At 38.2% G+C, this 24,370-nt stretch overlaps 3 protein-coding genes across 13 annotated transcripts in view; 2 read left to right on the top strand and 1 right to left on the bottom strand.

Annotated features, from left to right (window-relative positions):
* Positions 1–13,882, top strand: part of ppp1r9ala (protein phosphatase 1 regulatory subunit 9A-like A) — a 29,882-nt gene extending 16,000 nt beyond the window's left edge. For 2 of the 10 annotated variants that reach the window (XM_083536674.1, XM_083536676.1), the window contains exons 3-20: positions 2,988–3,120; positions 3,227–3,347; positions 3,965–4,069; positions 4,561–4,687; positions 5,445–5,600; positions 5,971–6,024; positions 6,328–6,557; positions 6,651–6,747; positions 6,849–6,945; positions 7,448–7,599; positions 7,747–8,035; positions 8,227–8,278; positions 8,366–8,437; positions 8,888–9,077; positions 10,440–10,484; positions 11,167–11,283; positions 11,859–12,047; positions 12,583–13,882. In XM_083536674.1, the coding sequence (XP_083392800.1) occupies positions 2,988–3,120; positions 3,227–3,347; positions 3,965–4,069; positions 4,561–4,687; positions 5,445–5,600; positions 5,971–6,024; positions 6,328–6,557; positions 6,651–6,747; positions 6,849–6,945; positions 7,448–7,599; positions 7,747–8,035; positions 8,227–8,278; positions 8,366–8,437; positions 8,888–9,077; positions 10,440–10,484; positions 11,167–11,283; positions 11,859–12,047; positions 12,583–12,741 (2,385 nt within the window). In that variant the 3' untranslated portion in view covers positions 12,742–13,882. The remainder of the gene's footprint in view (positions 1–2,987; positions 3,121–3,226; positions 3,348–3,964; positions 4,070–4,560; positions 4,688–5,444; positions 5,601–5,970; positions 6,025–6,327; positions 6,558–6,650; positions 6,748–6,848; positions 6,946–7,447; positions 7,600–7,746; positions 8,036–8,226; positions 8,279–8,365; positions 8,438–8,887; positions 9,078–10,439; positions 10,485–11,166; positions 11,284–11,858; positions 12,048–12,582) is intronic. The other 8 variants (XM_083536677.1, XM_083536678.1, XM_083536679.1 and 5 more) reach the window with 5 other exon arrangements.
* A 189-nt stretch (positions 13,883–14,071) lies between these two features.
* pdk1 (pyruvate dehydrogenase kinase, isozyme 1) lies at positions 14,072–19,978 on the bottom strand. Its single transcript, XM_083536754.1, has 11 exons — positions 19,431–19,978; positions 19,029–19,170; positions 17,324–17,395; positions 17,039–17,223; positions 16,823–16,918; positions 16,593–16,670; positions 16,426–16,502; positions 16,137–16,235; positions 14,831–14,941; positions 14,630–14,743; positions 14,072–14,477 (listed from the first exon to the last, which is right to left on the bottom strand). The coding sequence occupies exons 1-11, from the start codon at positions 19,522–19,524 to the stop codon at positions 14,337–14,339; spliced, it is 1,209 nt and encodes a 402-aa protein (XP_083392880.1). The 5' UTR covers positions 19,525–19,978; the 3' UTR covers positions 14,072–14,336.
* A 3-nt stretch (positions 19,979–19,981) lies between these two features.
* Positions 19,982–24,370, top strand: part of dync1i2a (dynein, cytoplasmic 1, intermediate chain 2a) — a 31,509-nt gene continuing 27,120 nt past the window's right edge. Inside the window, exons 1-3 of one of the 2 annotated variants that reach the window (XM_083536731.1) lie at positions 19,982–20,898; positions 22,220–22,331; positions 23,848–23,962. In XM_083536731.1, the coding sequence (XP_083392857.1) occupies positions 22,224–22,331; positions 23,848–23,962 (223 nt within the window). In that variant the 5' untranslated portion in view covers positions 19,982–20,898; positions 22,220–22,223. The remainder of the gene's footprint in view (positions 20,899–22,219; positions 22,332–23,847; positions 23,963–24,370) is intronic. The other variant, XM_083536732.1, reaches the window with a different exon arrangement.

Genomic DNA, 24,370 nt, shown 5'->3' with positions numbered 1-24,370 from the left:
TATTTGTGTCTGCCGCTCTTCTTTCAGGGCATTTATTTTCCTTTTCACATGGATTAGAACAGTTGGAGTTTACTATGCTAAATTACAGCTGATCTAGGACCAGTTCCACCCCACAAATCATAGCCTTTAGTTCAGTGGAAAGGATGTTGGGCCTCATCTTTAACAAGCAAATTATTCAGCATGGCCTGGTTTTGGACAAAAAAACGCTCTTGGATCAGCAGCCAATTGGCTTGGACAGACAGCTAGGCAGAGCAGTGTGTGTGAGCTGCTCTGTTCCTTCAGCATGGCTGCATTTGTCAGGGTGTGCTATGATTGTGCACTGTAGGAGGATTAGTGGGCAGGTGGAAGGTGCTCCTGCAGACTGGTCTTGAGTCAGTTCCACTAAACTGTATAGTCATTGAGAGCAATATAACTACATGGGTAAACAGGTTGCAGATCAGCAGGTATGAATGAAGGGTGTGTAAATGGTTGCTCAAGCCTTGACATGCCCAAGGAGCTCTCCCTCAGACTTGCAGGGAAAATATTTACTGAATTACATCATTCGTGTGAAGGCTTCCAATGCATCTAGTACTCCTAATAATTTTTTCCGCATTAGTATTTAGGTTAATTCTCCCACTCACTCACTCACTCATTCTGTTTTTTTGCCTTTGTGTTCCTGCTAATATATGATTTAGCAAAACAATTGGCAAGCACTTGATTTCAGAGAGATTGTGTGTAAATGAGAGGATTTGGTTTGGTTTTAGAGATCTGGGTTTATAACACAGAAAACATGACCTTATATTAGATTTTATTAAAAAAAAAAGATTTTATGCTCTTAGCTAATTTTTTTTCCTATTATTTCTGTAAGATTGTAGCGGTTGTATGCTGCTTTTACATAACAGGGGGACTCTGATGGTGTACATAGTGCACAGTTACGATGCCATTTGATCTCCGGTGTAAGTGATAGCAGTCTGATTTTGCTGTTAGCTCCTAAAAACAAAAGGGCAAGAGATTTTTTTTTCACCTCACTCACCATTTTTCAGTGGCATTAATGAGTGATCCAGGGTTAAAAAATATTTGTACCAAGTTACAAAAGAAAGCTAGGTTAACTGGTTAGTGCTGGCCTTGTCTGGGATGAAAGTTGAACCTTTTTAAATTTTAAGCATTTAGATAAGATGATGAGGTATGAGTGCCAGACAGACTAAAATGCTGAAGTACTGCTGCATTCTTCTTTGTAGGTAAAGGTGAAGCAGTTTCATTTCTAGTGTCATAACTATCAGCAGGTAGTGCAAAATATAAAATCCAGTGATATACAGTATATAAGGCCCTCTACTGGCAGGCTGCAGTACAATTTCTATCCCACTCACTCCCACGTTAATAACCGGGTGAGATGAAATGACCCTGTTGACCCTGATATCTTTTCCAGTATTTTCCCTTATGAGGAATTTGTATAGGTGTTATAAAATGATGAATAAAAGGGCGTGGTTAATGAGACGATTGGCAATTTTGCATATGGAAGCCACATCTTATGAATGTGCACATGCATACTGTTCAGCAGAGACTTATAGGAAATCCTCATTAGCTGTTTTCTGGTATGTTGCTCATTAAACAATGTAAGATCATCAAGTCATTGCATAAACCAAGACGGCTAACACTAGCTAGATTTAATAATAATGTAAAAGGTTAGTCTATATCTCTTGAAACTTGTAAAAGACCTATGTAAGTTTATTCAATCATTCTCTTTTATTTATTTATTTTACATACTGCACTGAGACAATGAGTGCAGAATGAAATAGCACTTCCTCATTCGTAATGGTAACTTGCTTTAGGAGTAAAATTATATATGGCAGCAATTATTTCCTTAAAAAGTAGCCTGTGTTGAGGCTTTTATTTTCCTAACAATAAAACCAATATAGCTGAAAATGATCTGATATAATTATATATATCAATTAACACCAATCATTTATGTGGGTGGATGAGAGTTGGGCTGTCTGCTTTCACTGCAGTCTCTAGCTTCAGTTTAGTCACGATGGCCACTCAAATTTCTACCAAAAAGGCTTTAAATACACAGTGAAATCGTGATCCAGTGTGTCCCTGCTCTTGGCATAATGATCGAATTTGCAGTCGAAGACGCTCGTCTGTCTGCCCTCTATTTCTGTATTGCTGACATACAGAAAGAAGTACATTATTGACCCACTTCAGGTTCAGCTTATAATGTAATAATTGCAGTGGAGGCTAAATAAAAGTAGCCATAAATGGTCCTTCCAGTAAAATGGATACTCCTGACTAGCCTTATTTTATTTCAAAAGTCACCTGAAAGTAATGTTCACTATGTATTCTGATGTCTCTTCATTTTTGCTATATTTCTCAAGCGGATAGAAGCGATGTGGTAGAATGTCCTAGTGGGTTTATAGTAAATATATACACTTTTGGAACGACACTCGACCAATGTTCAGTTCAAATGAACTGTTGTACAAATGAACCAGAACTAACTGCTGTATGAGTCGTTATAGTTTTGGAGAGCTTTGCCCTCCTCCTAAAAAAAAAAAGGAAGAATTAAATTGTTTACAAAATATTTCTTTCAATGTCTGTGCTCCAGCAGGTACTTTGCAGTAAAATTATAAACGATTATTGTCTTATCATGATGTGAATGACCGTAGTGGAGAGTAATGCCTTTGATTAAGTAAAACTGATGGATTATTATATATGAGACTCTTGTTTTATTAATTTTTTATTGTTATAAAAAAGGTTTAGTGTTCTAGGTTTTGGCTTTGGTAAATCAGTTTTAGCGAATCAGTTTCCTGTCTGTCGTATATTGTAATAACCTGAATTATGCGATAATCATTGTAATATGAAGAGATCACGTAAAGGCCATGTTTATATACTGGACTTAAATGAGTGGTATTACATGGTGGATGAATGTGTTTCTACTCCTAAGATAATGATAGACACAATTTTATTTCCCGAGTTCTATAAATAGACACTGATGTTAGTGTTGACTCATCCAGGTCTTTACAACATTCTCGAATGAAGACTACGACCGGCGCAATGATGAGGTGGATCCTGTGGCAGCTTCTGCTGAGTATGAGCTGGAGAAGCGTGTGGAAAAGATGGATGTGTTTCCAGTGGAGATGGAGAAAGGTAGTTTCTCCCACAGCTTGTCTCTTAGAAGGATGTTAAATGCTCTTTACTATTCAAGTTTGGCAGAAGCGCTCGGATTGTGACTCTTCCCCTCCCTTTCCTGCAGGTGATAATGGTCTAGGTATCAGTATCATCGGCATGGGCGTAGGAGCAGATCAGGGTCTGGAAAAACTCGGCATCTTTGTGAAAACCATCACAGAAGGAGGCGCGGCTGAGAGAGATGGCAGGTGAGAAACAGTGTGATGGATTATGGGAGGATTGGGATTAGTTATCACCTTTTATGTTTAAAGGGGTTAAGGGGAATCTTGTCAGCAGTTGTTAACATAACACACTTGATCCAATCTCTGATATGTTTAATACCTTGTTGGGTTTAAACTGATTCCAGACTCACAGCTGTATTTGCCGCAGATCATGCTTAGCAGATAATACAGATTAAAGCTTTGCTACTTTTGTTTTCAGTGTTTAGGGGTAAAGAACACAAATGTCTGGGTCAGGGTCGGGGCTTGGAAGAGAATAGTGATTTACCACGTGGTAATAGAGTGATTATGTAAATGCTGGGGAAAAAAACGACATGATCAGAATGCAGGTTTAGGGAATGTAATGGGGCATAATGAGTGAGATATTATTTAATTATGGTTTGTTAGATGTTTAAGCATAACAGTAGATGGTGTGTTAGGCAAATAAAATCATTGTCAATGCCAATGTAGACTTTTTTTCCCCCCATAACAGAATATCCCAAAGTGATTTATTCTCTTTATACTATTCTACACCAATGGATGATTTTAATGATAGGGTTGTGTGGTTGTATTAAATTAATTATTATTATTATTATTTTAATATTCAGGATCCAGGTGAATGATCAGATTGTAGAAGTCGACGGCATCAGTCTTGTAGGAGTAACCCAGCTCTTTGCTGCGACAGTCCTCAAGAACACAAAGGGAACAGTTTGGTGAGTGCTGATCTTGTGCCTCCATGAGACAGCAACCGATACTTCACTGTGTGCTCTGTGTGTGTACCACAGTAACTATCTGGGAGGCAGACAGGTGGGGCTTGCTGAGACATTTTAATACTGATTACATTATATAATTATAGTTTACCTTAAAGGAATTGCTGGGCTGCTCAGCCTCCCGCACACTGCCTCAGTAATCTGTAGAGCTCAGCTTGGTATGTTAATGGTTGACCACGGGCAAACGAGGGACACACACATACAGTATATCTAGCGATAATGAACAAGCTTGCCTTGTTTGCACCATTACATCTTGCTAAGGCTGCAATCAGTCTAGCATCACAGACTCAGACAAGCATGTACAACCTCCCGACCTCCACAGGCAGGTGCAGAGGCGGTAACCTAACTTGAGGACCACTGCACACCTTGTAGTGGTAAGTAGGTCAAACCCACCTACTTCCTTCTTGCTAACTTATCAGTCGTGACATGTGCAGCTTCCTGATTGGTCGGGAGAAACCGGGGACCCAGAGTGAAGTGGCCCGGCTTATCAGTGAGACGCTGGAGCAGGAGAGACACCAGCAGCAGAGACTGGAGGATCCATACGAACAGTCCACAGAGGAGGTGCGTCCAGTAGGCTTGCAGTTGTATTTAACCAGACAGAACTCGCGGGTAGTTTATTTGTTGTCTGGAAGCTCGTTTCACATGATGGCCTCACTAGGTCACACAGGCAAATCAGACACAGAGATGTTACAGTAACATTGTAACATCCTTCTAAAGCTAAAGTTAATATTGTCTTTATCTCACTGGTTGGGGTAAAAAGGTTAATCTCGGCTTTATAAATTTTTTAAACATTGAACATATAAACAAGTTTATATCCATTTAAAGGCATTAGTTGTTTGGCAGTTTTTTTGAAACCAGAGAGCAAATCTTTTGCATATTGTGACATATTTGAATGGGGAGTGACTGGTTGAGGTGATGTTGGTTTCTGTTGCATGAAAGTCTGTGCAGAGATGGCTCTCTGCTCTGTAGTCATGTGCAATATGCAAAGCAGAAGGGCAGGAGTGTTAGCTGTTATTTTTCCTTGAGTTCAGAAGATTACACTAAAGCTCATTGTTCTCAGATAACAAGCGACTGCTGCGTATGTTTGTTCTATGTACAATTTTTACCTGAAGCCTGATAGATTCTAGACCTAGAGATAGAATTTTTTGACTCTCTGAAAATTTGGAAACCATATATAATAGTAAGCTACTAATCGAATATAGGCCTTGGGAAGATTCCTTGTTTACAACTGGGAATTACGCATATCCTGCTGTGTGCTTTTCCCTTGTCATCACGTTCGAATGAATCACTCGGTGACGTCACTGTATGCTTGTTGCAGGACGAACACTACGAGGAGGATGAAGGAGAGGAAGATGGGATTGTGAGCTCGAGTTTTGGCAGGAGGTCCGTGGAGCTATATGATTTACCAGAGAATGAAAGAATGTTCCTGCCTTCGAATATGGATGCCACTCAGCTCAGCTTCAAATTTAAAGAGGTAATCAAGATAAATAGCAACAAAGCCAAACTACAAAGTGTCCCAAATGGAAAATGTACTCTCTTTTTATTTATTTATTTATTTTAATTTTTGTGCAAAATGTAACTATTTACAAAACATTCTCTGCATAATCCATTTTTTTGTAAACATACACCCACTTATGTACATGAACTCCTATGAACACATCTGGTGTTACGCATCGCTCTTTGACAGCGTTCCTTAGAAGCTTAAGTATGAAACATTTTGTCTTTGGGGACACCCTGTACATATCACATTTATCACATTACTTAAAGTGTTAGTTACTCACTAATTACTGAAATGTGAGCTTTTCCTAATATTCAGTTTTCAGTAAGTTTTCTTTATCACCTAGCTCCAGATAAAACACAGCATAGCTGAGGCTGATATTGATCAACTCAAACAAAAGGTATTGTACCTTTTTAATTAAATTTGTAATTCTGCATTAATTTAAAACCAATTCATATTTCTAATAAAGTGCATACATATCTGTCACAAAATACAGGCATTAAGTTTGTTGTTTAAATTTACATGCGCGGTATAGATTTTGAGCGATAGGATAGTTCAAGTTCTTGTTAGCACTTATTTTAAAATTCATACACTGAGCTGGACATATCTTAGAGTTCAGGGCATGTGGGAATATTCTGAAACCTGTAATAGATGTAACTATGTTTTATAATTTTGTAACAATATACGAATGGTTGCTGTTCAGCTGAAGGAGTCCGAGAAAGCGCGAACCGTGTGGGAGGAACGGCAGGAGCAGCTGGAGAAATGTATTGAGGAGAACTCGGAACGCATGAACTACATGGAGAAGAATTGGCTGGATGCTCAGGCTCTCTGCAAATCTCTTAATGAGCAGCTTTCGGACTCTCAGAACCAGTTTGAAGCTCTGGACAAGAAATACAGCAAAGCCAAGAAATTGCTCAAGGAGTACCAGCAAAAGTAGAGTTCACTAGGGTTCAAAAGAGACACATATATTTATAAAGAAAAATGCTTTCATAGCTTTTCTGACATTTAATTAATTCTGTTCTGCAGAGAATCAGACTTTGTGAAGAGGGAGGAGGAACTGGCGCATATTCTGGAGGAGAAAGAAAACTCTTACAAGGTCCAGATTGAAAACTTACAGCAGAGGGTAAGAAATGTTGTTGCAGTCTGTTGAGGTACTAAAGTATCTCTCCCACCATTTCTTCCTGAATCTTAATCTTTAATTTGTTCATTTATGTATTTGGGTAGATCGAGGCTCTGGAAAAACCTCAGGACTCTACAGCAGAATTATGCACTAAAGGGTCTATGGATTTAGACAATAAACCTGCAGACTCGCTTCTACTGGGTAAACGTGAATTTAACACTGTTTGCCAAATATGTATGTATGGACGAGCATCTTTCATTTGTATCGAATTAGTTATTAATCAAACGATTACTAAAAAAGAACCTCAGTCATTTTAGTTTCTAGTGCGTTTTTTTGTTTTTTTTGTTACTTTTTAAATTTGTAAGATTTAGGATCATTTCGGAGTTAGGATAATAATATGGTACCAGATGACTGAAGTACTGGTGCATTAATTACTTGTTTTTATGGTCACATTTTATACTGAGCTGACTGAATAGTGAGTCAGCGGAAATGAGAGGGCTTTGGAATTGAATTTTGAAACATTAGCATTACTTTTGAATATTCTATAATTAAATAGTATATATCAAATCTTGCCTAGCACACAGAACTGGTATGGATCAGTTGTTATAATAAATTAATGATATGTGATCTGCTGTGCCTCTGTGTCTTACTGATACTTTACACATACATTTGTGCCATTCGTATTTCACAACTTACTATTCAGATGCTGACTGGAGTGAAGTTGTGCCTGAGACTAAGCTTTTGGACACTAGTGCCCATCGGGCCAAAGGCCTGCTAGCCCAAAAGTCCAGGCGGCAGCCACCATCTCGGAATAAACTCAGAGAAATTAGCAACTCCTCAATATGCCTTCCTCAGGTCTGCAACAAATAATCTAATAAATGCAATTCACACAATTTGTAGCAATAATATAGCAAGGCCATTAAAAAATAATTATTTATGGAATACAAATCACGTACATTCACCATGTGTTCTGATAGAGCTTTTTTCTATCTCTCTCTTTAGGGTGAAGAGGAGGGACCTCAAAGTCCTCCTCATCGCAGGAGGTCACTACAGGATAGTCTGTCCCTGCCAGTACCCATTTCTCAGTCAGCTAATGGCCAGAAGGTGGAATTTAGCACTGCCCGACCTGTTGGAACCTCCAAAAGCACCACAGAGCTCTTCGTCCCTCAGTCTCCCCCTGGAACAAGTACAGAGAACCCGTCCATTTCCCCAATAAAAGACTCTTCCCCTTCTGGCTTTCTCCGAAATGTCAAGAAGAGAGAGTCCAAAGGAAAAGGCAAAGAGGTTAAAGGTAACATGATGCATATAAAATAGGTGTGTGACTTTGCTCCAGTGTGATTTGGTCTACTGTATGGAAACACTTTTTCCATACTAATTCTGTTACAAAAGTAGTAAAACTGTAGCATTTAAAGGTTACTGATAACCATGTGATTTGCACATTTATCAGTAAACACATCTTTATTATTTATATTTGTATTTTAGAAGAGCCCAGTGATGGAGCAGGAAAATCTAAAAGGCGATTCCCTGATTTTGGGTAAGTGGAATAAATTTCCAACAGTCTCCAATGTAATCAGCAATGAGTAACAGGTTTCCTGTGACTCTGAATTCTGTTCTTCTCTAGGGGGCTTAGGAAGTCTGGTGGGAAAGGCAAGAAACATGACAAAGAAGCAATGAGAGCATCACTGGACAGCAGGTAGACACCAGCCTTAAAGCAGCATTACATCTAACTACTATTTTTTCCTTTTTTTTAATTTTTATTTATTTATTTATTTATTTTTAACTAGTTTTCTTGATTATTATTTTTAAAAGCTGAACATATTTGCAAATGCAAAATCGTCCTTAATGGCTAATTCTCCCCAAAAATCAGTAAAAAAAATCCGTAAATCCTTAATGAAGCCTTCTGAACAAGTCGGGATATGTGAAGAAAATAATTTCACTGTGCTGTATTGTATATGTGACAATAAATATATAAATATTTAAATAAATATATTTTATTAATTTTTTTTTTAATAAAGACTGTTCTAGAGAATACACATATTTACAATGAAATGTGTATGGTAACATTTTTCCCAATGAAGAAGAAAAAAAAAGGCAACTTCATTTTTGCTTTTGTTCTTAATTTGCTTTCTGTGCTCATGTTCAGAGGCTCAGCAGAGCTGCTGGAAGACTCAGGACCGAACATCTCCCCCTCAGAGTCCTTGGCCTCCATCCCAACTTGCATGCCGTTCTCTTGGTTTGGTGATAAGGACAAAGAGAAAGATCGTGAGCCTTCATCTTCCACCAGCAGTCTCCCTGCAGCAGAACTAAATGAACAGCAGGACCGCAAAAACAAGGTGCAGTCAAATTTCTCTGCTTTCTATCACAGATTTTACTAGAACAACCTCTAGCAGTGTAGTTTGGGTTGCTTTAGCGTAAAGCATACGTGAACATATTACACTATCACTATTACTGCCGTTGTAGCTTATTGACCACCCAAACCTGATTCTTGTCACTGAGGCTTGTTTTGATGCTGCATAAACTTTTGTCTTAATGATCAAATTAGGATCTCGGGTTCAGAGTAAGTGACTGAAAACCAAAGGTTAGGGGATTTCTTTTTTTTTAGCAGTAGACCTAGACCTAGATCTCTAGAACCATACCTGTACAGTGCCCATTTCCCCAGTATTCAAATAGGTAGTTGTTTATTTTGAGACACTGTTCAAGTACAAAAGGAAGTGCGCTCTTAAGTCTGCACTGTCGAAAGAGTGGCTGTTTGATACTATCCTTATTTGATCCTGTTGGATCTCTGTATTCAAAATAAATATTAAGCAAGTTTAAATATCGAAAAAACACAAAATTCACCAAATCAGAAGTTATAGAAAGACTTGCTATGCTGTCAGTTAAATTTGTAATTGGTTTCCTTATTTGGGCTTTAAATAGTGTTGAACTCCTAAATAATATTTAGGAGTATTGGTGAAAATGAACTAGTCTCAGATTATCTCCTACTCCATCCACATGATTATTCATGTGAATAGTACAATGGCATTTATTTACTTATAGGGAAGCTTGGATCACAGTGCATTGTCACCCCCTGGGATTTCTACATTTATAAATATATATTTTTAAATATAGTTGAAAGTTGAATATTTATAATGGAATGTGAGAGCGATATCTCTGGCTTATGCCTGACCACTCAAGACTACAGTTTGCTTTATAGCCAAAATAGGAAGCAATATTTGGACATTTCTGGCAGCATGGGACTAAGGTCAGGTTAGATAAATGTATAAAAGAAAGATGGAGTGGTCGAGAATAGGGCTGATAAGTAACAGAGGGAAGTGCGTCAGACCTCACTAATGAGACGGAATTATGATGACGACGAGGAGGAGAAAAGCATAATGGAGGAAAGGAAAGGAAGAGACAAGTGATAAAGAGTGATAAAGGGATAGAAAGCCTGAGAGATGATAAGACACAAAGAGAAAATAGAGGCTGAAAGAGAAGGCGGGCATTTGGCAGGAGTTAGGATGACTAGATGAAAGCGAGTGACAGAGAAGGAGCTTTCACAGGCCTTCACACACAATCAGCCATGTTAAACTGATCAGCTCAGATTCAAGGCCTGAGATCAAGCCCCTGAAACCTATGACTCTGGGAACTTGTTTTTTTGCTGTCTGGCCATGATTCTAGCAGTGCTGATACTGACTAACATTCCTCTTTCCAAACAGACAAATCTTTCCTGGTCCTCTCTGTTCAGTCGATCTTTAGATTTGGTACAGTATATTTCACCTTGACTCCTAGATAAAAGCTAACATAATTCCCATAATTCCCTACTTATATCGTCTAAAAAGCAGTAGTAATTTGTGTTGGGTGTTTTATTTAGTGCATGTTACTAGGGCTATGTCTTTATATTTCTGTTGTGATCCTAAGTGGGCTTCAATCATATTTAATAGTTTTCACTATTGTCTGTTGTTTGTTTGTTTTGTTTTGTTTTGTTTCCTAACTATGTCCGTCATCATGAGTTAAAATTTTTTTATACGTTTTTATGTCATAGTTGTGTTTTATTAGATATAGAATTGTTGATTGAGGTGTACTTTTAGTTGTGCTTGCTGGTTGGTCTCGTTGAACATTGCCTTCGTGGACAGAATTGGTCACACAGATTCTTGAACATGATCTTTACTGTAAAAAAAAAAAAACGGAAAAATATTCCATTACTCTTACTTTTCATGAGTTGAATGTAAATTTAGTTTGTATTGCATGACTCCAGTCTGGAAGCTGTGTCTGCTTTGTTTTGCAGTACATCAGTGAGGCCAGCTTGTTTTTCTAGACTGGGTATTTTCTCTGTCACGCAAGTCAATGTGTTGAAATCAGTCCAACACTGGGTGAACAACGCTTGCTATTTTTGCATTTAAATCATTAGCTTATGTATGTTGTGTTTTCCCCACCCCGTTCCAGAGCACGCCAGTGCTAGATGATTCAAAACCGGGCAGTCCCATTTCAGAGTTAGCTGGGCTAGTGATGGAGCCCAACCTTTCAGGCCGAACTCACACTTTAACCTTCTCTTCCAGTGAGGTGAGTGGTGCACTGTGACCCCCTCACCACTCCACCTTCCCAACTCTGCACCCTCTACTCAATGTAGAAAACATCTGCCTGTTGATTTAAAAGAAATGTGTGCATGTGTGATCTAAATGGGCGGAATCAACATTCCTTGGCTTATTTAATTTAAAGTGACATGATGAGCAGTGAGAGCTAAATATTGCCCTTAATGTTGCATGCCAAAAAGCCTTGAAAAAAAAATCGGTGTGCATGAATTAAAAAAAGTTGTGTTTGCACCAAGCATATAAAGAGAAAATCTGTTTATGCTGCAGCATTGTGGATTGTTTTGTGATTATCAGGAAGTGGGATTTTTTTCCCCCCATGTGTGGTTGAAGTGCTCACTATACTAAATGCAATTGTTATGGAAAAAAATTTTACATTTTCTTTTCTTTTTCACTTTTAGCAGGGAAAAAGTTTTCTTAGATGGCTAATAGTTCTAGGTTTCTGAAAGGGACATCTTCACCTAACAGTGTAGCTAAAATTGCTACAGAGTCATAAAGATCATAAAGACATTGATATTTGTGTGTGCACATCTGTGCTTATCCTTCTAGACGTTGGATAATGAGCCTTGCTCGGTGGGAAAAGACTACCAGTGGCAGAATCGTCCAATCTCTGAGTGGACAACTCAGCAGGTGTGCCATTGGCTGATGGGCATGAACATGGACCAATACACTCCTGAGTTTACTATACAGGGTGTTGATGGGCTGCAGCTGATTAATCTGGACAGTGAGCGACTAAAAGTGGGTAAACGCTTAAAATGGAATAAACTTTAAAATAAGTAAAACAATCGTTTTAAAATGGCTGAGATGCATCAAAACCAGTTTCAAACGCAGGACATTTACACATGTATGACTTCATCACAGTGCTTGAATTCATATTAGATCAATAAAAACTTTGTACTGGCATTATTGTCTGAATAATGCCCTAATATTTTTCCTTTTAGCTGGTTAGCAAGCAAAACTCACTCTAAACAGACTGCAAAGAATTGTTTGATTATTAATAACAATATTCTTTATTATATAATTTTATATTGATACTGTTTCATAAAAATAATACGTTGCCTGACTGTGTGACAGCGATTTTGTCATCTGTATGCAGGATTTAATAAGTCCTCCCTGTGAGTGGCACAGAGCTTTAGTTTAATATTCTTGTCAGCATTTTCAGTCATATCTTAACATTTCTCAGAATTTCGGTTCGGTTCGGTTTGCAGATTCTGTTTTGTTATGAATCCGAAATTCTAAAATCCCTGTAATTGTTTCTTTATTTCTGGTTCAGGTGCTTGGGGTCTCCAGCCAAACTGACCGTGCCACGATTAAGAAGAAGCTGAAGGACATGAAAAAAGCCCAGGAGAAACTGGAAAAACAGCGTGAGAAACGTGACAAAGAATCCAGACGAAGTGGTAGAATGCCAAGCAACAATGACTCTATCTGCTGAGGCCATCCTGATCTCTCTCTCTCTCCCTTTTTCTACTTCTCTCTGAAGCATTGATGCACAATGGTTTGTGTCAAGCAGGCAGCTGACAGCCCTTTGCTGTTTAATTCTATAGTTAGGTGCAGGTGAGACTTGTTAGTGCAGTCAATATGGAAATCAATCAATATGTAAAATCAGTCAGACATTAATTAGTAGAAACTAATGTGCAGAGCAGGCATTTATTTGGTCTGACCCTTATGTATAAGTACCATTCATACCAGAAAACTGCAGAATGTGAATTCACACAGTCTGATTATTCACCTGATGCTTGAAACCTAAAGGGCTTAATGTATAACTTGCCAAATGTTAGACAATTTCCTAAACATCTAGTTGAAATCTCTGCCCCCTTTAGCAGACCAAACTAGGTTTATTTTATTTTATGTGCACAACAAGAGAGTATTTCTACAGTCTGCTGTTCACATATAAATGCCACTAATTTTGGAATGAATATTTCTTTTTAAAGATTTTATTAGTACAACTGTTGACTGTCCCCTTGTATAAACCTTCTTTGCTGGAACTTTGTACAGTCCTTAACTGAAAGCACTATATTTCTCTTTTAAGAGGCAAATGGTGACATGGTTTTTAAATGTACACATGAAATATTTTATACACTAACTTCAGAAGAAAAAAAAAAAAAATTACTGATTAAACTTTGACACATTTTCTACTGAGTAGAATAGCTCGTAGTGTAAGACCATTTTGCGATTTGTAAACGGCAAAAAGTGATTTTATTTTTATTTTTTTGTGTTGCTACAGTTCATGTGTGTTTATGGTTCTACTCTGATCTTAGTAGACCAACTCAAGATCGTAAAGGTTGTCACTGATTTAGGATCGAAGCAGGGTACGGAGTTGAGACTATGAATTGAAGCCAATTGAGTTTTGGTGTGATATTAATATTCACTTTTTGTATCCTCTCCTGTCTTCACCTGCTTTGATTCCTCTTCAATATTAGTTATACAACTGACCAAGTACCAATAGAGTTCCTGTATAAAAGGATTTTTATTGTTTCAATGCAGGATTTTGTCAGACCATGAGGAAAGTTTAATATCCAGTTATTTCTCTGGTATGAGTGTATGAGCTGCAATAATAAATTTATTTTTCCTTTTTTTCCCCCCCCTGGTGCATGAGTGCATTCCTGACATCCACCCATGCTATAATATGGTATAGTAATTAGCTACTGCCATCATTACATCTGTCAGCAAGCCAGTAAAGGCTCCAATTACTCAATGTTATCATAGTTAAATGTGTAATAACATTTATGAGATAAGCACTGACACATATATATAATTGCAGATTTGTTTTTTTTTTTAACACACAACATGTAACCAATAGACACCCAAACACCTCAATCAGACTAATACAAGATCTCACTGAGATCTGACACTAGATGCTTAATAGCTCATATGAGCTGATTCACAATACAGTTAATCAGTGTAAAGTAAAAAGAAAAAAGAAAAATTCCTTTTAGCAGTTACATTTTCTTCTAGAAATGATCCTGCTGTACATTCAATCTAATAATCTCAACACGCATTGTGTGTCCTGCCTTTGGTGCCGAATGTCTATATGATGCGGAAGGTGCTCATGTCTTTGGGCTCTTTGCTTGGCACACACCAGTCATCTGCCTCATGGATGGCCTTGTAATGTTTCCATGCTGATTTGTTATATACCGGAAGCCTTTCGATGGATTCTGTAGAAAGTGCCTTTAAGAAAAAGAGTTTACATTTTAATATCCAATTACTGTCCTCAATACAAGTGTGCATTACATGCAACAAAATATTCACAGCTGCTGATCAATGTTTTTTCACTTTCAAATTTTTCACAAGCACACAAAATATATGTTTTTTTTTCTTACTCTGATGTATATAACAGCATCCGTGCCATGACCCTCCATGGAGTATAGCTGCAGTTCCCCCTGGAAGTACCTGGCATACAGTCTGGAGATTGGCAGGCCGTAGCCATAACCAGCCTAAGGGCAGATTTGATTTACTGTAACATGTACATGCACTTAAACAGCTAAAACATAGTCAAAAGGATAGTGGCTAAATAAACTGACCAGTGGTGCTGCACGGGACGTGTCCATTCGAGGCTTTGGAGCAGTGGAGTATGTGTAGGTGAACAACCTGTCAATCTTCCTGAGTGGTACCCCACCTCCAAGATCACTGACCTACAAAAGTAAGGGACTCTTACAACCCCAGTTCCAAAAAAGCTGGGAAAATGTGCAAACTAAATAACAATGCAATTATTTGCAAATCTCAAATCCATATTCCATTCACAATAAAACAAAAAAAATCTAATGTTTAAACTGAGAATGTATATGGGGGGGGTCATTTTGAATTTGATGGCTGCAACAGGTTTAAAAAAAGTTGGGACAAGGCCAGGTTTACAATTGTGTAGCATCACATCATCTGTCCTTTTACATCTGGGAACTGAGGAGGCCAGTTGGTGAAGTTTTGGGAGAGGAATGTTGTTTCATGTTCAATGTTGTGTTCAATGTTGATTCACCAAATGGTGAAAAGCAGGGAGACTAGCAGGCAAGCCAGTTAATTACCCAGACTCTTCTACTATGAAGTCATGCTATTGTTATTGATGCAGTAAGCACTGTCTTGCTCAAATATAAATAAAATTTTTTTTTTTTGGATGGATGGAAGCGTTTGTTGTTCTAAAACCTGTATAAATTGTTCAGCGTTGATGAAGCCTTTCAAAATGTGCAAGCTGCCCAAGCCACAGACATTAATGCAACCGAGTGCTGATAAGATAGATAGTCCCTCTCCTCTTTAGTCCGGAGGATGTGGTGTACGTGCTTTCCAAAAAGAAATTAAAATTTTTAATTATCTGACCACAGAACAGTTATCCACTTTGATTCAGTACATTTTAAATAAGCTTTGGCCCAGAGAGAATGGCTGCGTTTGTGGATCATGTTCATGCTGCTCATGTTCATGTTCAACTGATGAGATATTCAACTGTTTTGCAATTTTATGTTCATTTGTCCCACAATTTGTAGACAGTCTTTCACAGATCGGTTAAGCTTTTTTTTTTTTTTTTTACATAAACATTTGATATATATTTTCTATGTTCTATTGTGAATAAAATATAGATTCATGAGATTTGCAAATCATTGCATTCTGTATTTATTTACAATTTACTCCGAGTTCAAACTTTTGAATTGGGATTGTAGTATCAGCAATTCAAAAATAATTAATACTGCAAAGGTAATCAAAATAAAACTTGACAAAATGTGGAAAGATTCGAGGGCTGAAAACAGGCATTTAACATTATTATAAACAAAACTGTAGTAGACGGATGAATAAAAGCCTATGGGTGCAGATCAGCATGTGTTGGTGCATTTTTAGTGTGTGTACCTTCACAGTGAGATCTTCATCACCCAGGATGACCTTAACATGAACTGGAGGATACTCCGTAGTGTCACCGTACAACTCCATGGTCGCTCGCATGGCATTCTGAAGTAGTCACAGGGAATATTATTAGACCAGAAGCCTTAAAATGGCACAGAAGGCTAACATACTGAACTCAAAGACACAGTGTAGGCTTTCAGCTATTGCCCTGTGCTTACTTTTGATTAGCTTACAATAAAGTTCAAAATGAATGCCATGTTTTACTGTATAATAAGCCAGCAAGTGCATACAGTACCTTAAACAGTTCAAACACCATGTGATACAAATGAGATGGCACATAAACCACAGTTATGGGCTTGCTGGGGTCTTTACCTGCAAAGACAAATTTAGAAATTTATTTTCTTTGCTTTATCCACCAAGCTCTTCTTATCAGGCAGACAGCGAAGGTGTTAAATGTAATACCATTGAATTCTTCTAGTTTTAATTCTGGCGAGTTTATGTAGTATCGGTCGCATAAGTCTCGAGCGTTTTCATATGCATCTGGAGAAAGAAATTATTGTTTATTCCAATGAAAGTATTGGCTTAAAAAAAAAAAAAAAAAAAACAGCAGCCAAACAGGGCATGAATGATGTCACACTCATATCCAGCTGACTTTGGTCATTGTAACGCATCAATTCCACTTAGGCTCCTACCTTTAATCACATCAGTGACACAACAGCAAGGATCAATACTGCCTATTTGTTTAGGATGAGCTGGGTTCACCTGCACCTTCCCTCCGAAAAGCAGTGCTGCAATGAACACAATTGAACAACAACAACAACAACAAAAAAAGCTTAAACAAACCCTGAAGAAATTTTCTTTTTTTTACACTGAAGTTCAGAAGAATAATGCTATGGGAAGAATCTTACTGTGCTGGTTAAGGAGCATTCTGATGGAAATCCTGCTCATGTAAAAGCGATCCAGGAAGTACTGCATGTTAAGGCTTGTTATATGATCAGTACCATATGCTTCCTTGTACTCTACCACTCCCTGTGCCATTGTGGGAACCACATCATTATGCCTGCTGAGGATCTTGATCACTGCTCCGGTGAAACTAGAAGCATAAAGAATCGTTTAGACGTATTAAGCTGGGAAACAAGATACATACATACATTAAAAAAAAAAGAAAAACCACATAAAATTTTAATACTTACTCAGAAATGACTTTTTCACTGTTTGCATTTTGCTCTTTGAATTCTAGTATATCTAAGAGACTTTGGATGTACCTGCCAACAGAAAGCATTCATGATGCACAAGGAATAAAACTTGCCATTATGACAAATTAAATTAAATCCAAAGAAGCACAAATGGTATACAGTAATAACTCAAATAATGCAGTGAACAACTCTGTATTCTTCTTGCAGACTTCTGCTTCAAAACAAGTTGCATTCTGTGTTCCTGTGCAAGAACTGTTAGATCAGTGTTAGTCAAATATGTCCAACCAAAGCAGGTCCTGTTTTTGGTTTTATAAGCAGCATCTGGCCATGACACTCAATACTGTACAACCGGTGCACTCTCCAAGAGGCTAAGCAGTTATTGTACAGTCCCTATTCAGTGTGTGTACAGAATCCCCTTTAAGGGCAAATTAAATTAAAGACTCCCCCACACCCAAATTAGTCCTGTCCTTTTAAGTAAAAGCTCCTAATATCAACTCATTATGGGTATTAAAGACACCAGTCACAGAATCAACCTCTTCCATTCAAACCTCTCCACCACAATGGGAAGGACCAAAGAGCTGTAAAAGGATGTCAGGGACAAGATTGTAGATCTGCACAAGGCTGGAATGGGTTACAAGGCCATCAGCAAAAAGCTTGGTAAGAAAGAGACCACTGTTGGCATGATAATTTGAAAATGATAGAAATACAAGATAAGTCAATCTCCTCACTCTGGAGCTCCATGCAAGATCTCACATCATGGGGTAAGGATAATTCTAAGAAAGGTGAGGGATCCGCTCAGAATTACACGGGAGGAGCTTGTTAATTATCTCAAGGGCGCTGGGACCACAGTCACCAAAAAAACATTGGTAACACACCAAGGTATCTGACATGAACTGGCCCATCTGAAGTTTGCCATAGAACACCTTAATAATTCAGAGAAAGCTTAGGAGAATGTGATGTGTTCAGATGAGACCAGATTTTAGCTCTTTAGCATCAACTCGGCTCGCCTTGTTTGGAGGCGGAAAAATGCTAAATATGACCCCAAGAACATCATCCCCACTGTCATACATGAAGGAGGAAACATTCTGCTTTGGGGCTGTTTCTCTGCTAAGGGAACAAGAAGACTTCACCACATGAACAGGGCCATGCACTGTAGAATCTTGGGTGGGAACCACCTGGCCTTAGCCAGAACACTAAAGATGAGAACAAGAGCAGCAACAAGGTTATTATACTAAGCACGATTATTTTTCTCTCACATTCAAGAACACACTTATTTGGAGACATTCTTTTCGAGTACATTCCCCTGTACATTGATGCTGATCACTTCTATAACTAAATGAAGCATGTTGATGAGTGCGATTCTGGAAGAAGTTCCCTTATAATGAATTCCGCCCTTTATGACATCATGAAGGGCCATATACGGGGGGGAAAGTCAGACACTTTTAGGAACCTGGAAGGAATGTGTTTGGCACAGAAATACTTCATAAACAAGTTTTTTTCACCTTTGGCCGAGTTTAGCATGAGAATCCAACTCTTCAACAGTGTGATTAACTCATAATGCATGAAACAGCATTAGACTCCCCTCAATTGACAGGGTGGGCTTGACATTAATGTAATGTTGTTTATGGAAGCGGGGAAGAGATGATGGTGGGTCCTTGGTTTTGCTTCGGATATAAAGAAACACGAGGAGATCTGCACTCACCAGCTCTGCACCAGGCCCACTGAAGGCGTCCTGAGCAAGTTATCCGGCAGCAGGTTGATCTCTTTCATAATGTTGGCCAATCTAACAGGCAGCTCCTCTCTGAGGAACCTGAACGCGGTCTTCTCACATGCATTTTCAGAACCTGGAGGAGACCAAAAAAACAAACAAACACTAAAAATACACCAATATTTCACACAGAGTATTGTATTTAGTGCGAGTTGAGAGAGCAAGATCTTCTCCCATGCTTTTTCTGAACCTAATCTAAAACGTTTCCAGATAGTGTGTGTGTGTGTGTGTGTGTGTGTGTGTGTGTGAGAGAGAGAGAGAGAGAGAGAGAGAGAGAGAGAGAGAGAGAGAGAGAGAGAGAGAGAGAGAGAGAGAGAGAGAGAGAAGGAACCTTACCAAAATCGATGAACTGTTTCATTGATAGGGGTGAGGGCGAAAACCTGGAGTAGTGATCAACAAGTTTCCCGATGGATGCCCTTAAAATCCTCATTTTGTCAGTTGTGGGTTCTCAAATTATTGCTTCATGTGCGATTTGATCAGCAGTTGCACCTTCTACTCATGTTAGTCATTCCAGCTTGTATGTGCACAGCTCACCATTTTCTCAGAGCTCAAGTTTTTTTAATGGGGGCTCTAACTTCTTCTTCAGCTTGTCTCCAAGCTCGGAGACAAGTGTCCGGGGTGTGAGCTGGGAGCAGCTGTCACTCTGTACCCGAGCCCAACAAACCAAAAACTCACCTCTCGCGATTTGGAGAGAAAGAGGCCTATTACATGTTACAAACCCTTGCCATTATCTCCTTATTATTTGTACATCTCCTGCAGCGTGGGTATGGTGTCCTATCCGGAAAAGCTGTCTTAATATAATAAGTCCAAAGCTCTTCCCACTGCATACTAGTGTACTACAGCTTACACTACCCTGCTGCTGAGCTCTGGCGTCCACGCACTTCTCCGTCACTCTGAACACTCAGCTCTCTGCGTCACCAGCCAGTCAGCCCACAACATGCCTGACAACAAAAACATCATGCAGATCCATTACGTTAGTAAACATGTCTCTAGCTTCTATTAATGTGCACAAAGGTTATGCAGAGCTTTCAAAACTGTTCGACGAGAAACATTTTTATCCATATCGTTTTATTGATCACTTTGACAACGTGTTTTTTTTTTTTTTTTTTTTTTATAGAACATGCACGATTATTTTATTGTATAGTAGTATAGTAGTGAGCAGGGGTCGAGTTGGCATGCATGAAAGTAGAGCAATATTTAATTACCATGTTGTTCATGATGGAATGTTTTAAAAAACAGGACATAACAAAAACCGTCAAACAAAATGAGCTCTAACTGATCTACTGATCTACTCTATTTTCAATGTATAATATAATAATTATTATTATTTCTGCAAATGAGATATTCATTAGGGCAAAACTTGAATCTTATTTTCCATTTTCTTTTCTTAACATTAAATAATAAAAAAGGAAATTAAAATTGTTTAAAAATAAACAATTATTTGTGAAATTGTTTTATAAACAGCCTTTATGTTCAACAGCTGGGGGAGCTATTAGAAAACATGATGGAAAGGGGGCTAAAACATGCGGTGTCCATTCGTCTTGCGGGGTTGACTTGATCTATCTATCTATCTATCTATCTATCTATCTATCTATCTATCTATCTATCTATCTATCTATCTATCTATCTATCTATCTATCTATCTATCTATCATCTATCGCTTATTGTAACGCGTTGTAATAATACGATTTTGAACCTTCTCGGTTCCCGTCATCATTGCTCTAATACCCGGAAGCTGTTCTGTGGACGGTGCCAACAATAACAACGGTTTTTGGAGATAAATCAGAAAAAGACCAGTTATCGGGTCAGTGTCTCTGCCTGTTTTAACTGCATTGCGGGAAATATAAACAGTTATCTTCACGCTGCTGCTGTGTTTTTGCCTATATTCTATAGTTGTTTTGTAAGTAAGTTAGCTGTGCACGATCTCCAATGAATGACAGGTTTGTTAGCTAACGTTCGCTAATCAGTCAGAAACGCGGGCAGTCAGTGTTGTCGCTGCATGTTGAAGTGATAAACCCGGTGTGATTTTACTGCTATGTTAAATATATCTGCGTGTGTTCGATGTAAAATTAAAGCTATGATGAAGCAGTTGAATTGCGCTACGCCACCAGATGAGTTATTGTTCACACACGAACCTCTAGTGGTCACTTTGCTAACTAGGTGCCGCCCAAGCTAGTAAGCTAGCTCTGGACTTGAATATACACTGAGTGAAAGGTGCAGATTTTCGATGGAAATGCGTAGAAAATCGACATGCCACGTTGTTTTGTTTTGGGTTGTTTTTTGTAAGAAATGAGCAAACATTGGCCGCTTCAGCCTCTGGCACTTTTAGAGGGTTAGCCGTCTGACAGAAGAGCTGTGTGCTTACACTGGATCATATACGTTGAATTATTGTCGCTCTTTTTTAACTTACTCAACTTTCTAATCATATCTAGGGTTATTATGTTTTATCAGGAGTAAAACTGTGAGCAGTGAGACGTTTGTATAAGCCGGAAGTAAATTATATATGACTATATGATGAATGGAAACAAATGTTTCTGGAGACCAAAAAATCAAAACCATAATCAGGCTCTGGCAGGATCTATGACAAATTGTGAGAACCTTGTTTTTTTTCTAATCTCACAGAGCCTGGAGAACAGTGCTTTCTTTATATTTTGAATCTCCCATTAAATCACGAGTTGCAGTGTGATCTTAAGAGAATAAATAAGCATGCTATTGTACAACAAAAAAAAAAACATCAGGAATAACCCTCCACCAGTGTGAAATGAAAATAGGAATTTGTTATACCTGGGTCATGTAGACTGAGTGGCTAGACAGTTTTTGGGGTCAAGGGATAACATTCTCCCAATTTAACGTCATGTGGAGGAAATATTTAAGTTTTTGTCTTGTCTGGACAATGTGGATCTGTCTAGAGCTGCCCATATTTTCCTAAATATCCCTTTGTGAAATACATGGTAATATGCAAGCTGGTGTGAATGCAGCAATAACTTTGTGTAAATGACTTTAATCTATGTGCAGAAGGAGACGTGTGAGACGTGTTTCTTTTGGATTTGTGTGAAATGTTTATTATATATAATCTCAAAATGTTGAGAGCACATAACGACTCCATGTTGTTTTCTGTTCTGCAGCATCATGTCGGATAAGAGCGAGCTAAAGGCAGAGTTGGAGAGGAAGAAGCAGCGCCTTGCACAAATACGGGAGGAAAAGAAGAGAAAAGAGGAAGAACGCAAGAAAAAAGAGGTGAGAACTGGCAGAATGTCCAGCACACAGTTTGTACAATTGTCGTTGTTGTTTTGGTGCACGCACAACTAATGTATTCCCTTATTTCTACTTTTGCGTATGTGCAAATACAATATGTATGTATGTAAATATACATACATCCAGTAAATATGTGAAAAGATTTTCAAAGCAGAAAGAGAATAACATATGAAGTGTGCAATAGGACTGTAACGGTGTGATTGTAGTTTTGGACATGGCATGTTAGCTGTTATACCATGTTTTTTGTTTAGTTTTTTTCCCTCAGCTTTGAGCTGTAAATAGTAAATGCTGCCAGCACGGCACAAATATTTCACAAAGGACTGAGAATGTTTTACTTAAAAATCATGTTTTGCTTTAATAATACAGTGCCAAGTATACATTATTATATGTAGCATGAAAAAAAAAACAGTCTCAATGAATTAGTGTATGCAAATAAAGAAGCATTATATATGTTTACTCAAAAGGGGAGGGAAATGGCACATTTGGTGCGTAAATAGATTTTAACTTCTAATTGGCTGCTTAGGTTTCCTCTGGCTTTATTTCAGCTCCCAAACACATTCTGATTGTCTGTGCTGAATTGCCTCTATGTGTATTTGTGTACATGGGTTCTAGCTTTCTCTCCAGGCTGCTCTTGTGTTCCTGGGATTCACCCTGACCAAAAAAGAGGTTATTGAGTATGAATAAAGGAATTAACTTGTGGCAAAATATATTCATGTTTAAAGAAGAATATAGTTTTAAAAAAAAGAAAAAGGACTCTCTGTTACAGTTCTAAAATGCTCAGTGCTAATATCCTAAACAAATATACAATATATAATATTAGAAAACAAAAGCATTTATACATTTGTCTAAGTTATTCATTGTAAAAAAGTTTACCCCTTTTTTCCGCCCCAACACTTATCCAGTTTATACTAAGCAAACATTTTTGTCTGTTTCTGAAGCAGCAGACTTGAAGTTATTGTTACATAACTGACAGTTAAGACCACCAATTATATAGTTTATAAATAAAAAAATACTGGCAAATGTACAGTCTGAGCCTGGATTATTCTTAGATGTCAGGTGGTTCATACACATTCAATTCACTTTGCAAAATATGGCAATATTCCATCTAAAATTAAACCACATATGCATTTTAACTGTTTTCGAATCTTATGCGTACATGTGCCTTGGTCAAACTGTGTGATACATAGTGCCTTTTGTCAGTATTCACCCCGTTCAACATTTAAAGAAGTGAGGTACATTTTATATTATACACAAAACAAATCGAATTAAATAAATCCTGTAAAACCTTTTTTGTTGAAATTTGATGGGCATGAAAGCATTAGAACCACTGTAGGATCCAGGTAAAGCTACAAGTTTCAAATGTTCTGATTGAGGTCTTAGGTTTGAGCCACTCTGTTATAGCTTAGGCAGTATACAGAGCGAACCTCCATGGAAGTCTCAGGTCTCTCGCGGTGTCTTTTATTTTTTCTTAAAGCATAATTCTGTGTCCCTCTGTCAGGCGGAGCAGCAGAAAGAACCTACTGCGCCGCAGGATGACTCTGATCTGGAAAAGAAGAGGAGAGAGACTGAAGCACTGCTTCAGAGCATGGGAATAGCACCAGAGGTGCACGCAGGTCAGTCACACTTGACACACTCTTCACCCATAGCCATAACTGCCTGGATTCATAGGTCACCTGGGCCTTGTTTTTTTTCCATGGGTTTCTTGGCTGAGTTGGATTACAAGCCTGGATTATTTTTTGTTCTATTTCTCTAAACTGCTTTTGGATTTCTTACTCATTATAACATGTCTATTCACACAAACCTGCTCATGAGTGGTAACAGTTTGGAAAAAGAAAAACACATGGCTGGTAAAGTCAGGTGTCCTATAATATCAGGTCAGATGGTCTAAGTCAGTTGTCCTCAACCTTTTTTGCTTGGGGGTTTGAATTTAGCAGTAATGTATTATGTGATCCGGCTGGAGCAGCCCCTTTAAGAAGGTAGCAAATAGAGGTAAGACATGTGACCGAGGGAAGCATCTCGAC

The sequence above is a fragment of the Silurus aristotelis genome, assembly GCF_946808225.1.
Source record: "Silurus aristotelis genome assembly, chromosome: 3".
Taxonomy (NCBI): Eukaryota; Metazoa; Chordata; class Actinopteri; order Siluriformes; family Siluridae; genus Silurus; species Silurus aristotelis.
The sequence above is the reverse complement of the archived record's forward strand: the minus strand, read 5'-3'. Positions and strand labels throughout refer to the sequence as shown.